Source organism: Phocoena phocoena, chromosome 20 (genome assembly GCF_963924675.1).
Source record: "Phocoena phocoena chromosome 20, mPhoPho1.1, whole genome shotgun sequence".
Lineage (NCBI taxonomy): Eukaryota > Metazoa > Chordata > Mammalia > Artiodactyla > Phocoenidae > Phocoena > Phocoena phocoena.
In genome coordinates, this window is record NC_089238.1 from 30,380,097 (window position 1) to 30,394,818 (window position 14,722).

Here is a 14,722-nt window from a genome sequence, read left to right on the forward strand (position 1 = left end):
ATATTTTGAGTGAAAGAGATTCCACTCCTGGTACCAATTTCTATATTAGTCAGGAGTCAGCGGTAACTGATAAATATCCCACCCAAACGGGTTTAAGCAAAACCAAAACGTACACCAGAAATCAAACCCACCCTGGATAATTAACCCTCTTACAGGAACAGCCCAGGGGTTGCTACTTGAATTGCTGGATTCAGGTGGTTTATGTGAGTTCCATTTATCCCCGATTACGAAGGGGGCAGCGGAGGCTCATGGAGACAGTGATTTGACCAACGTCAAAGAGCCAGTAAAAGCGAAAGGAGGGGCTTCCCTGGTGGCGCAGTGGTCAAGAATCCACCTGCTAGTGTAGGGAACTATGGGTTCGAGCCCTGGTCCAGGAAGATCCCACATGCCGCGGAGCAACTATTGAGCCTGCGCGCCTAGAGCCCGTGCTCTGCAATGGGAGAAGCCACCGCGATGAGCAGCCCCCGCTCGCTGCAACTAAAGATAGCCCGTGGGCAGCAAGCAAGACTCAACGCACCCAAAAATAAATAAATAAATTTCTTTTAAAAAAAAAAAAGCAAAAGGAAATCCAGGTCCGCCTGACCCTAAAGCAGAGAACTCAGCCTAAACTGTCTCTCATTGTGGGGTGCCTGGCTCTAAAGGAAAGACCTTCACCCCCAAGGAGGCTGAGCTATTAACCCCAAGAGGAAGAGCCGGACAACCTAAAAGGGTGGGGGGTGTGCTCAGGGGGTGGGGCCAGGGCCTGGGCGTGTTCAGAGCCGGAGGGGGCGGGGCGAGACCGGAGGGCGGGTAGGTAACTTTGGCGCCTGCGCAAAGACCCCGGACTCCTAAGCTGATCCCCCTCAAGCCTTGGCGGCAGCGGCAGCTCGCACGCGCCGCTTGGGTCTCTTCGCTCCTGTGAGGCGCCGGGCTCGGCCATGAACCGGTGCGCTGAGGCGGCGGCGGTGGCGGCCTCGGGACCCGGCGCGGGCGTCGGGAACGCGGGGCAGCGGCCGCCCAGAGTGCCCCGCCAGACGTCCTTCTTCCCGCCGCCCGTGCGCAACCCCTTCGTGCAGCAGACAAGGCTGGGCGCGGCGAGGCGCATCCAGGTGCGGGGCGAGGGTCTGACAGGGGACGCAGATCCAGGTGAGGGGCGTCTGACAGGGGACGCAGATCCAGGTGAGGGGCGTCTGACAGGGGACGCAGATCCAGGTGAGGGGCGTCTGACAGGGGACGCAGATCCAGGTGAGGGGCGTCTGACAGGGGACGCAGATCCAGGTGAGGGGCGTCTGACAGGGGACGCAGATCCAGGTGAGGGGCGTCTGACAGGGGACGCAGATCCAGGTGAGGGGCGTCTGACAGGGGACGCAGATCCAGGTGAGGGGCGTCTGACAGGGGACGCAGATCCAGGTGAGGGGCGTCTGACAGGGGACGCAGATCCAGGTGAGGGGCGTCTGACAGGGGACGCAGATCCAGGTGAGGGGCGTCTGACAGGGGACGCAGATCCAGGTGCGGGGCGAGGGTCTGACAGGGGACGCAGATCCAGGTGAGGGGCGTCTGACAGGGGACGCAGATCCAGGTGAGGGGCGTCTGACAGGGGACGCAGATCCAGGTGAGGGGCGTCTGACAGGGGACGCAGATCCAGGTGCGGGGCGAGGGTCTGACAGGGGACGCAGATCCAGGTGAGGGGCGTCTGACAGGGGACGCAGATCCAGGTGAGGGGCGTCTGACAGGGGACGCAGATCCAGGTGAGGGGCGTCTGACAGGGGACGCAGATCCAGGTGAGGGGCGTCTGACAGGGGACGCAGATCCAGGTGAGGGGCGTCTGACAGGGGACGCAGATCCAGGTGAGGGGCGTCTGACAGGGGACGCAGATCCAGGTGAGGGGCGTCTGACAGGGGACGCAGATCCAGGTGCGGGGCGAGGGTCTGACAGGGGACGCAGATCCAGGTGAGGGGCGTCTGACAGGGGACGCAGATCCAGGTGAGGGGCGTCTGACAGGGGACGCAGATCCAGGTGAGGGGCGTCTGACAGGGGACGCAGATCCAGGTGAGGGGCGTCTGACAGGGGACGCAGATCCAGGTGAGGGGCGTCTGACAGAGGACTAAGGTCCAGGGGAGGGACGTCTGACAGGGAACGCAGATTCGGGGGGGGACGTGGGTCTGAGAGAGGAGGCAGTCTGAGGGGAGCTTGGGCCTGTCAGGGGAGGTTGTTGTCAGCGGGGAGTGGCTGAGTCTGGGAAGCAAGGCTCTGAGGAAGACAGGGGTGTGGATCTGAGAGGAGAGGGCTTTTGAAGAGGCCATGAGTCTACAGGGGACAGAGATGCGGGAGGGAGAATTGAGGGCCCTAGGAGGATGGTCTGGGGGCGTGTGTGAGAAAAGAAGACGCAAAGAACAGGTGGGCCTTGGAGGAAGGTCCTAAACAGGAGGAGGCTGAGCAGGCGGGCCGTTGGCAGTGGAAACATTCCATGCCGAGAAGAGGGAACGACTGTGGGAGAACTTCGACTTGAGTGTGTGAAAGTCTAGTGGGAGGTCATCGTAGCACAGGAGAGTGGGTTTGGGGAAGTTTTCGCTTTGCCGCAGGGAAGGAGAGGAGTCAGTCTGGGATGGGAAGAGTAAGGGAGAAGGCAGGGAACCCAGGTCTGGAATTAGAACAAGAAGAAAGGCTGGGATGCTCTGGCTGAGCAGGGGCATCAAGGACGGGAAATCACAGTCTAAGAAAAGGGATAATATGGGGCAGCTTAAGGTATTCAAGAGTTTTTGGTCCTGAGTCAGTTTTCACCCAAACACTTCTACGTTCAAGGATGAGAAGCAGCTCAGAATTTCTTTCATTCTTAAAAACAGCTACATACAAAAAGGAAGTTCCCTGTCCTTTCCTTTTTCTTGTAAAACGCTGCATTTACCATTAGCACTTACACTCGCTCTTTGGACTTCCTGTTTGGTGAAGTTAGTGATCAGAGAACAAGATAGACTATGCAAGCTACGTTTGTCCTTTGTGTTCTGCATGGAAAAATGGTTTTAATATTTTCCTGTCCATCTCACCCATTTATTTACTTTGGATTTGAAATAGTGTAATTTTTGCACGGCATACTTGTGTGCCCTGAGACTGTTGTTCTCTACGATGGAAGCAGGTTAAGTGAATATCTTCAGGAAAAAACGCATGCGCACTTTTTGGCTAAGCAGTATGGGGTGGTGGTTAGAATAATGGTAGATGGGTGTCTGGTTGAAGAAAGATGTGAGAGAGGAAGAGGAAGATAGTGAATGTAGTAACACCTCTTTGTAAAGAAACTAAATGTTTAAAAATTTGATCTTCATGTCTTTAAATGGATAGATATTCTCTTTATATCTTAAAACTTCTGAAATAATAAATACATTGACTATCATTCAAGGTTCCTTTTGGTCTGATTGAGTCAAATCAGTCATACTTAAATGAAAGTCATGTCCGTCTATTTGGCTTCATGTTTTGGAGAGAGGCTCAAAGTGGCATATTTATAAGTATTTATATTGTACCTGGAGTAAATTATTAAGTTTTTTGAGTTTTTGGGTTTTTTTTAATAGCATGTCTGCAACCATTTTGAGAGCACTTTCAAATAACCCTGCAAGAGTTGTAGGATGATGGAAAGATCACTAGTCTTAGTCAGAAAACCTGCTCAGGCCCTGCCATTTATTAGTTGTATAGCTTTGGCCAAGTCACTTAACCTCTCTGAACTTCACTTTCCTCATCTATTAAATTGGAATAATAATACATGGAAGAGGGATTAAAATTTAAGTGAGATAATGTGTGAAAGAATCTGGTATTGTTTGCTGATCTTAATATTGATAGTTATGCTCTTTGTTATCTACAATTGTATACTGCACTTAAAATTTACCACTTGGATTGGATAGAAATGAATATAGTCTCGATATTTTTTTAAAAATTTAAAATGCGGGCTTTCCTGGTGGCGCAGTGGTTGAGAGTCCGCCTGCCAATGCGGGGGACACGGGTTCGTGCCCCGGTCCAGGAAGATCCCACATGCCGCGGAGTGGCTGGGCCCGTGAGCCATGGCCGCTGAGCCTGCGCGTCTGGAGCTTGTGCTCCGCAACGGGAGAGGCCACAACAGTGAGAGGCCCGCGTACCGCAAAAAAAAAAAAAAAAATTAAAAATGCATGTAGACCAGAGATTCCAAGGTAGTTTCAATGGCTTGAACAGTCTGGGTAAAAGGAAAATTTAAATAGACATGATTGAGAAACAATGTTGTCTGTATTATCCAGTTTAAAAGATTGATATACTTGCATTTAAGTATGATTTGATATGATTAAATCAGACTAAATTTAATCCTAAATGATGATCAACGTCTTGCTTAAGGACTGTTGTGACTTTTGTGTCTCATTATAGGGCTTAGCTTTATTGCTCCCCTTCTCTTTTTTGACCATTTAAGGGTCTGCTACACAATGGCATATAAAAAATTAGCCTAGCTTCTATTTCCTCAATAGAATATGGAATTAAAATGAGTGGTTGTAATTGTGGGGTCATTTACCATACCAAAAATATTTGTTGGATGCCTACTATGTGCCAGGCACACTGTTAATCCCTGGAGACATAGCAATGAACAAGAGAAATAAGGACCCTGCCTATTTAAAGCTTGTATTTCACTGAAAAAGTTAAACAAGCAAGTATAGAAATATACAATTCCATGTTTTAGTAAGTGCTATGAAGTAAGTCCAGAGAGGAAAATAATCCCAGTAGAGTGTTGAAAGAAGGCCTTCCTACAGAGATGACATATTACCAAATGGCAATATAATGGGTAATCCTTTTAATTTGAGAGAGTTACTCAGAATTGATTTTGTCATCTTAATAATGTTTAAAGATTAAAATTTTAAATCAACTTTGTGTATATACTAGCAGCAAACAATTGCAAAATGAAATTAAATAATCTCATAATAGCAATAAAATGACCTGAAATACATAGGAATATATTAACCAAAAGCACGTAAGACCACTACAATGAAAACAACAAAACACCATTGTGAGAAATTAATGAAGATTTACGTAAAATGAAGAGATATACCATGTTTATAAGTTTGAAGAATCGACATTATTAAGATGATATTTCCTCCCAAATTGATCTATAGATTCACTGAAATCTCAACAAAAATCCCAACAGGCTTTTTGTTTGTGTGGAAACTGACTAATTCTGAAATTTATGTGGAAATGCAAAGGATCTATATTAGCCCAAAAAAAACTTGAAAAAGAAAAAGTTGGAGGACATACACTACATTATGTCAAGAATTACTAGAAAGCTACAGCAATTAAGAGGGTAGGATCAACGGAAGGACAGATGAATAGATCAATTGAACAGAATAGAGAGCCCACATGTATGTTCAATTGATTTTTGACAAAGTGGCCAAGAGAATTTATCGGGGAATGTGAAGTCTTTTCAAAAATTGGTTCTGGGGAATTCCCTGGCAGTCCAGTGTTTAGGACTCGGCGCTTTCATTGCTGGGGCCAGGGTTCAATCCCTGGTTGGGGAACTAAGATCCCACAAGCCGCAGCACAGCCAAAAAAAAAAGGAGGGGGGATGGAATTGGTTCTGGAAAAAGTAGATAAATCTATGGATAAAAATGAAACTTGACGGGCTTCCCCCCTGGTGGTGCAGTGGTTGGGGGTCCGCCTGCCGATGCGGGGGACGCAGGTTTGTGCCCCGGTCCGGGAGGATCCCACGTGCCGTGGAGCTGCTGGGCCTGTGAGCCATGGCCGCTGAGCCTGCGCGTCCGGAGCCTGTGCTCCGCAACGGGAGAGGCCACAACAGTGAGAGGCCCGCATACAGCCAAAAAAAAAAAAAAAAGAAAGAAACTTGATCCCTTCTGCACACTACACAGAAAGTAATTTAAGATGGATCATAGTCTTGAACATAAAAGCAAAACTCATATATCTTCTAGAAGAAGAAGAAAATATAAAATATGATCTTGAGATAGGTAAAGATTTCTTAGAAAGGATGCAGAAGAGAACTAAACAGAAAATAAAAATTGATAAATTAGTCTTCATCAGAATTAAAATTCTTCTCATCAAAGGATACCATTAAAAAAATGAAAAGGCGGACTTCCCTGGTGCTCAGTGGTTAAGAATCCGCCTGCCAATGCAGGAGACACGGGTTTGAGCCCTGGTGCGGAAAGATCCCACTGCCGTGGAGCAACTAAGCCCGTGTGCCACAACTACTGAGCCTGTGCTCTAGAGCCCCTGAGCCACAACTATTGAGCCAGTGTGCCACAACTACTGAAGCCTGCGCACCTAGAGCCCATGCTCCACAACAAACAGAAGCCACCACAATGAGAAGCCCGTGTACCACAATGAAGAGAAGCCCCAGCTCACCGCAACTAGAGAAAGCCCACACACAGCAACAAAGATCCAACACAGATGAAAATAAATAAATTAAATTAAAAAAAAATAAAGAAAATGAAAAGGCACACCATGAAATGGGAGAAAATATTTTCTATACATGTATTGAAAAAGGGCTTGTAAATAGAACATATAAAGAACGCCTACAAATTGATAAGAAAAGGACTAACTACCCAATAAAAATAGGCCAAAGACTCGAACAGACAGTTAGGTTAAAGGGATGACCAATAAGCACATGAAAAAATGTGCTCACCATCATTGTTCATCAAGGAAATATGAATTAAAACCACAGTGAGATATCATTTTACACCCACTAGAATGGCTACAAAGACTGACAACACTGAATGTTGATGAGGATGTGAAGCAACAGGAAATTTCATACTTTGTTGGTGGAGATATAAAATGATACAACTACTTTGGAAAACAATTTGGCATATCCTGGCCCAACAATTGAAATGAAAGTGTATGTCCACATAGAGATTCAAATGAAAATGTATGTCCACATAGAGACTCAAACATCAATGTTTACTCATAATAGCTAAAAACTTATAATAGGCTAAATGTCCCTGAACAGATTAATGGATAGATTAAATGTGATACATTCATACAGTGGAATATTACTCTGCAATTAAAAAGACTATACTACTGATACATATGACAACATGGTTGAATCTCAAAAATATGAAGTGAAAGAAGCCAGACATAAAAGAGTACATACTGTGTGGTTTCATTTATATGAAAATATGGAACAGGCAAAAACTATAGTGAAAGAAAGACTGACTGTCAGTGGTTGCTATACACTGAGGATATATTGACTGCAAAGAGGCACAAGGGGGGCTTCCCTGGTGGCGCAGTGATTGAGACTCCACCTGCCGATGCAGGGGACACGGGTTCATGCCCTGGTCTGGGAAGATCCCACATGCTGCGGAGCGGCTAGGCCCGTGAGCCATGGCTGCTGAGCCTGCGCGTCCGGAGCCTGTGCTCCGCAACGGGAGAGGCCACAACAGTGAGAGGCCCGCGTACCACAAAAAAAAAACAAAAAAAACCCCCAAAGAGGCACAAGGGAACTTTTCTGGGTGATGGAAATGATCTATATCTTGATTATAGTGGTGTCTGCATAGGGTTATGCATTTGAAAACCTCATACTTAAAATAGGTGCATTTTATTTTATGTAAATTATGCCTTAGTAAAATTGATTTTTATAAAAGACTACAAACACCAAATGTCAGCAAGGATGTACAGTAACTGAAATTCTCATTCACTACCAGTAACACTTTAAAATGATACAGCCACTTTGGAAAATTGTTTGGCCAGTTTCTTATAAAGTTAAACTACATCTATGACCCAGCAATTCCACTCCTAGGTATTTACCTAAGAGAAACGAAAGCAACTATTCCCAAAATGGCTTGTAGAAGAATGTTTGTAGTGGCTGTATTCATAATAGCCCACAACTGGAAACAGCCCAAATGTTCATCAACAGGAGAATAGACAGATTGTCATATGGTCATATAGTAGAATAATACTCTGCAGTCAGAAAGAATGACTTACTGACATCAAAAGCAACATAGTTGAATTTCAAAAACATTATGTTAAGTGGAAGAAGTGAGACACACAAGAATGCATAATGTATGATTCCATTTATATGACACTCAAGAACATGCAAAACTAATAATATATGATGATAAACATCCAGCATTCGTTGCCTAAGAGGATAAGGATTGACTGAAAGAGGTATGAGGCAACTTTCTGAGTGGCAGATGTGTTCTGTATCTTGATTGAGGTGATGGTTACAAGAGTACACATTTATCAAAACTCATTGATTATACATTTAAGATCTGTATATTTCCTTGTATGTTTTGTTTTTTTTTTTTTTTTGGTGGTACGTGGGCCTCTCACTGTTGCGGCCTCTCCTGTTGCGGAGCACAGGCTCCGGACGCACAGGCTCCAGACGCACAGGCTCAGTGGCCATGGCTCATGGGCCCAGCCACTCCACGGCATGTGGGATCCTCCCGGACTGGGGCACGAACCCGCGTCCTCTGCATCGGCAGGCAGACTCTCAACCACTGCGCCACCAGGGAAGCCCTGTATGTAATTTTTAATTCAGTCATACACATGTACACATATAATTTGATAGAGATCTGATAACTACAATATTTTTGACATTTCTCATAAATTATTTGATGATGCTCAGATTCACATTATGGGCCAATAGAGACGAGAAGGGCAGCACTGTTTGAGTAGTGTAATTGGCTAAAAAAAAAAGAAGACAATTTGTGATGTATAAGGATAGTTTATTTCACTTGAAAGACATAGGATTAAGAGCAAGAGCTTTATAACCACATTGGTTTCAAATCCTGGTTCTGCCACTCACTGTGTGATCTTAAGCAGTTTAACTTAATTCCTTCTGTGCCACTCCTTTCTTGTATGTAAAACAGCTTAAGGTTGTAAGACTCAGATAATTTACTACATGCCAAGTGCTTAGAGTGTCTGGTACATAGTAAGCACTCAGTATTATTTGCTGTTCTTATTTATTTAGTTTTTATTCTTATTCTTATTTAGTTTTTATTATTTCTTGTATTTCCTCCCCCATCTCCTATTGTTAGTTATAAAGGACTGGCAGGTATATAAAATAATACATTTACTTCTTCACACTCTAATGCCTTTACTAATATTCATCCTACTTATAGCTCTCAAAAAACTATTTCCCCCTCTTACCTTGCCAGCTTCTGCTTGCTTCTTAAAGCAAGACGTTTCAGCTTCAACTCCTCCAGGAAGCTTTCCCTGACTACTAAGTCCAACAAACCTTTTCTTTGTTCCCCCAGCAGCCCCTATTCACATTCATTGATATACAGATCAGGCAGTACTTGGTTTTCTTCCCTGTTTCTTTTGCTGCTTTGTAGGCTTTGTGAGGTCAGATACAATGTCTTATTTTCTTTGTGCTTAGATCTTTGTCTGGTATAGGGTAATGCCCAATTCATCTTTGAGTGAATGCATGAATAGCACAAGATTTTCCTCTTATGTATTTCTGTTTGATAACTACAGCATTAAAATAATGTCATCTGTTTTTTTAATCAAATTTGATTTCAGATTTTCTTTCTTGGAATTATCCTGCTTCCAATTCGTGCCCTGTTGCTGGCATTAATTTTATTACTGGCGTGGCCATTTGCTGCAATTTCAACAACATGCTGTCCTGAAAAGCTGACCCACCCAATAACTGGTTGGAAGAGGTAAGAAATAACTATGTCTAAATATTAGGAAAATCAAGATAAAGAAGAGTTTGTCAAAGTTTAGTCAGTGAACAACAATTATGACTCTGAATATAGGATATTTTGGAATATAGTTTTTACAGGCTGTGTCACTAAAAATAAAAAATAGGAGGTATAGAAATTCTGTGAAGGGATGAGCTCTTTATCTTTAAATAAATAGAGATCTCAACTCTAAACTACAGGGCAAGGAGAGATCGGTCATTTCCCTGTGCCCTCTGGAAAAGTTCTTTGGTTTTCTGTGTCTCACTTCTCCTTACCGTGAAATTAAAGTTAGAGAAACATCCTCAGGAGTTAGTTGCTTAATAGCGCCTCACTATATTATTATGTGAATTTTGAGAGAATTCTATAGGAAGCCCATTTTTTAAAGCTCCCACTGGATGTCTTATGGGAGACATTTTTCATGCAAAGCTATAATGCTTATTCACATACTGAGATGTCTGTCATGTGTTTGTACTTCCAGGGCTATTTTTTTGTTTCTCTACTCAACTGAGTTTATCAAGGACAGAGACTGGATCTTACTTGTCTTGTGTGTCCAACACAATTCCTGGCACAATTTGATGAATTAACTAATCTTTAATGACAGATTCTTTTTAAAGAGTAAACAATTCAATTTCTGGAATTGAAATTTCTTTGTTCCAGAGAAGTGAGATGGTAAATTTACTTCTTAAGATTCTTGATGATGTCTAAGGGCTATAATGATATAGGTAATAAGGCTTACTTTTAAAATTTTATTCCTAAAATAATTCTGAGGACAATTTCCACATACCGGTTCTAAAAGTGTTTTGGGAGGTAGCAGCATCCTTGTTACACAAATATAGATTTCCAAGGTGACTCCTTTGAAGGACAGTACTGATTTGGATTTCTCAGTGGTGGATGCATGTTTAAGATTCATTCTTGTTACTTTATAGTCACAGAATAAAGGAGCCACTTATTAGCCACATGGCCTTGGGAAAATTACTTCTCTGGGACTCAGTTTTCATGTCTATAAAATGGGGATAATAATAAATGCTATCTATTTCATAAAATTGGGCTAAGGATTAAAGAAATTAATATGCATAAATTACTTAGAACAGTGCCTGGCAGAAAGAGCTCCACTGAAGTGTTAGCTATACTTCTTAGCTCGCGTTTTAAAATGAAGTGCTCCAGCTTGTCTTGGTTTTTGCATTGTGCTTTAGAGTAAAACCCTGCTGTTAGCTGTAGTTGGCAAAGCTAATTATGTCCTTTTTTGTATTTATTTCCAAAGGAAAATTACTCAGCCAGTCTTGAAGTTTCTAGGCCATGCCATGTTCTTTTCAATGGGATTTATAGTTACCGTGAAAGGAAAGATTGCAAGTCCCGTGGAAGCACCAATTTTTGTTGTTGCCCCTCATTCAACGTTCTTTGATGGAATTGCCTGTGTTGTGGCTGGGTTACCTTCTATAGTATCTCGACATGAGAATGTGCAGGTGCCTCTGATTGGCAGTAAGTACTTTATAAGATAACAGAGATAAAATATTTTCATGTTCATGCTTTCAATTTAGAAAATCATGTATAGTTCATTGGTAGACTTTTAAAAAACTTTAAAATAATAAAACACTTCAAACATATTTCCTTGCTTTTAATGAGGTACTATATCACAAGAATGAATTTATGAAAAAAGATTAAAGACTTCCCTATCTGTACCCTTATCATTCTTTTTAAGTCTAAACTCTGTCACTGCACCATCACCTCTTTCTGCTCCTAAATATGCCAAAAAGAACAGTTTTTAAATACCAAACATGGTAGATTTTTTGGAGAGAGAATTTAATCTAAGAATCTGTGAAAGCACTGGTTACATGCTATTTCAGTGAATTTCTCCTTAGGGTATTAGACTGATAAATAAATGCACTAAGTCTTTTCTCCTAACTCTGTTTTCTTCATTATTGTCCAGATCTCCATGAGGGACAAATGTGTAACTCTTTGAAAGTTATGATGTGGAACAATTAATGCTTCCTGCCATAAAAAATAATGAAGCAAGTGAAATGTTTTTCCCACCAGATGCTTTGCTCTCTCCCCAGGGGATTAGTCTCCAAGTAACTGCTACCAGTTGTCCCAAGGTTATTGCCAAGCATCAAGTGGTGAGAAAGTGCATGTGAAAACTGCCTGATGTTGCCTTGGTACTCTGGAGAAATAATAGTAGTTCTTACAGCTTTATCATTCATCTAAGAAAGACAGGCTCTCTCTCTCTCTCTCTCTTTTTTTCTTAAGGTAACCACCTTGCTTTGTGTAATATGACATTTTCCCCAAAAGTTGTTTAGCAATAGTCTTTTGGTAAATTGAGGTTTATTTTGCATGTGCTAGGAAGCTACCTACTTAAAAGACTATTGTGCTGAAAATTTTAGTAAGATAAATAATAATTGCCTCCTACCCACGTGTACTATGACTTCACATAATCGGTTTGCAGGATATTCCTGAAATAAAACAAGATAATCTTATAGTATATTCCAAATGTTTAATGTCAATTGAGGAAGAAGTCTTTTAGGGAGAAAACTGCATTTGCTTCTTTTCATATTCCTGCTGCTAACTTCTGTTAAATCAGTGAAATATTTTTAGGTCTAAATATCCACCTATCCTTTTGAAGCTGGAAGCTAAGTTCTAATAAACTTTGAATTAGAGGGCTTTTTTAAGTTGTTCTCTTTGATTTGCTATCATTTTAATTTTCCATACAATTTGTTTTATGATTTATCTGGTATCATTGCTGTAGTAGCTTTAGCCCCAAAAATGACTTAGTTGTGACTTTTCATTTGTTTTAAAGGAATATTGCGGGCTCTGCAACCAGTGTTGGTGTCCCGTGTAGATCCAGATTCTCGAAAAAACACAATAAATGAAATAATAAGGCGAGCCACATCAGGAGGGGAATGGCCCCAGGTAAAACATAGTAGATGTTTATTTAAATATATTGAAAGTTTATTTATTGTACACTTGTATACATACTCATTTGGATCCACAGATCCAATACTGGGGGATACCTTCTGCTAGATGTCTAGAAGCAGAATAAATGAGTGAGGATTAAAAAGTCCTCTTCCCCATGAGATACTCTGTGGAGTTAAATGTATCATTCTTTTTTAGTCTCCAAACTCTTTGAACTGGTTTTTACTTTGTGTCATAAAAAGTAATTCTCTACCTCTGAATTTATTTTCCCTTTTAAAGATGAGATACTGAAGCTCAGTTATACTCAACAATATGGTGGGTTTATTTTGAAAATGATTAAAATCTTAAGTTTATCTGAAGTGTATTTATACAGTCTTTTTAGTTCAGGGGCATATTAGAATCACCTGTAGAACTTTTTCACATTTTACCATCCCACCACCTCCTTCCCCTGGAATGCTTTTTGAAGGTGTGGAAGGGGCAACATTTATTGCATAAATGGAGCCTCATGGGTGATTCTGATAAGTACCCCTCTATCTTTGCCCAGGTGAAAACAAGTGATCTCTAGCAGAACTCATGGTCCTGAGGTGATCTGGCCACTCATGGTGATTTGTAGTTGTTAAAGTACCAAGAGGCATATGACCAACCAGGAAGTTTTAGAAACCAAGGCATGTAAGGAATGATTTAAAAAGTCACTGGGAAGAAATGACATTTGGAATAAGGGTGTGATTTTGCTCTTGGCTCCAAGGAATGTATCTAGGACTTGTGGGTGAAAGTTAACAAGTAGGTAGATTTCAGTTCATTTTGCTCATCTCAAGTTTTCTGTCCAGAATTAGAATGGTCTGAATCTCTCTCTGGAATGTTCAGGCATTGGCTAAGCAACAACTTGGGTGGGATACTGTAAAAAGAATTCAAGCATTAGAGATGCTATATGACTTTTAATGCCCCATCCAGTTCTTGAGATTTTATGATTTACTCTATATTAATTTATTGTTCATAGTATATAGAATATCCACTCCATGAATCATATTTGATATTGTATCCGATTGGGGTAGGAAACCTGGTTTTTTTTTTTAATTGGAGGATGGAACTGCACCTATTCATAATTTTTATTTTAAAAATAACTTGTTATCGTGACAATTTAGCTTAATAATGTTTTCCTCCTCTAATTATTATAAAATACCCATTACTAACTGCTGTTAGTGCAGGGATTTTCTTTTTTGTTTTATGTGCCTAGCAATTTACTCATTGCTAAATTCTAAAAGCTTCAGAAAAATGAAGCTGCTATGCTGTTCAGTTAATGAGGAACTGTACTGCATATCTTTTGTGTGGAAAACATAAAGAAGTATATTAAAAGTAAAAACACCTCCTCAAAAAAGGACATTAAATTGTATTCCATATGTCAACGAATTGAAGTAAGCATAAAGCATATTGTAGGCATTTCCTCCTTTTTTCTCGGTACGTCCCAAAGCTATATGTTGTAAGAGGGAATATCATTTAATGGGAAAACTGAAACAAAGAAGTAGGGAATGATTTGGTTAAGGGTGTACAGCAGTAGAAGAAAGCATTTAATGTTGCCTAAAATGCACACTTTGACCATGATTCAGGGTCTACATCTTCTTCGAAGTCTATTCAGATCATTAGCATCATCATTAAGAAATATTTACTATGTGTATTCTCTCTTCAAAGCTTTAATTCATTTTCTAGTTATCTTAATGGTCAGACTACACTTCTTTTAGAGCAAAACCGAATAATCAGATTCTAGCTTTCACTAGAATCAGGTGTTAGCCTTTTATTTTATTTTTGCTTTATAAAAATTGGCAACTATTTGCAAAGTCTTAAGAAAGCAAGTAAAGAGCTAATCTATTAATTAGACTGAAATATTAAATCTATTCCTTTTCTCCCAAGATACTAGTTTTCCCAGAAGGTACTTGTACTAATCGTTCCTGTTTGATTACTTTTAAACCAGGTGAGATCAATTAAATTATGTATTGTGACAAAGTAGTATGGAAGATTTCTCAATGATCTGATAATAAATATACAGAATAACTTGTCAGTTTGCTTGGAGCATTTCTTATTTTCTGATAAAATGTTTTGAATGATGTGGATCCACAGAACTCACTCCTTTGCTTTCTCTTTTGGTATCATAACCCCTTCTTCCTTGGAATGTCCAGTGTGTGTGTGTGTGTGTGTTTGAGCAGAAGCCACTAGCAGAT

General features: G+C 41.3%; 1 protein-coding gene across 1 annotated transcript in view; it reads left to right on the plus strand.

Annotated features, from left to right (window-relative positions):
* Positions 1-836: 836 nt before the first annotated feature.
* Positions 837-14,722, plus strand: part of LPCAT2 (lysophosphatidylcholine acyltransferase 2) — a 64,630-nt gene continuing 50,744 nt past the window's right edge. The window contains exons 1-5 of the mRNA XM_065899023.1: positions 837-1,088; positions 9,442-9,581; positions 10,864-11,081; positions 12,394-12,506; positions 14,415-14,475. Of these exons, the coding sequence (XP_065755095.1) occupies positions 918-1,088; positions 9,442-9,581; positions 10,864-11,081; positions 12,394-12,506; positions 14,415-14,475 (703 nt within the window). The 5' untranslated portion in view covers positions 837-917. The remainder of the gene's footprint in view (positions 1,089-9,441; positions 9,582-10,863; positions 11,082-12,393; positions 12,507-14,414; positions 14,476-14,722) is intronic.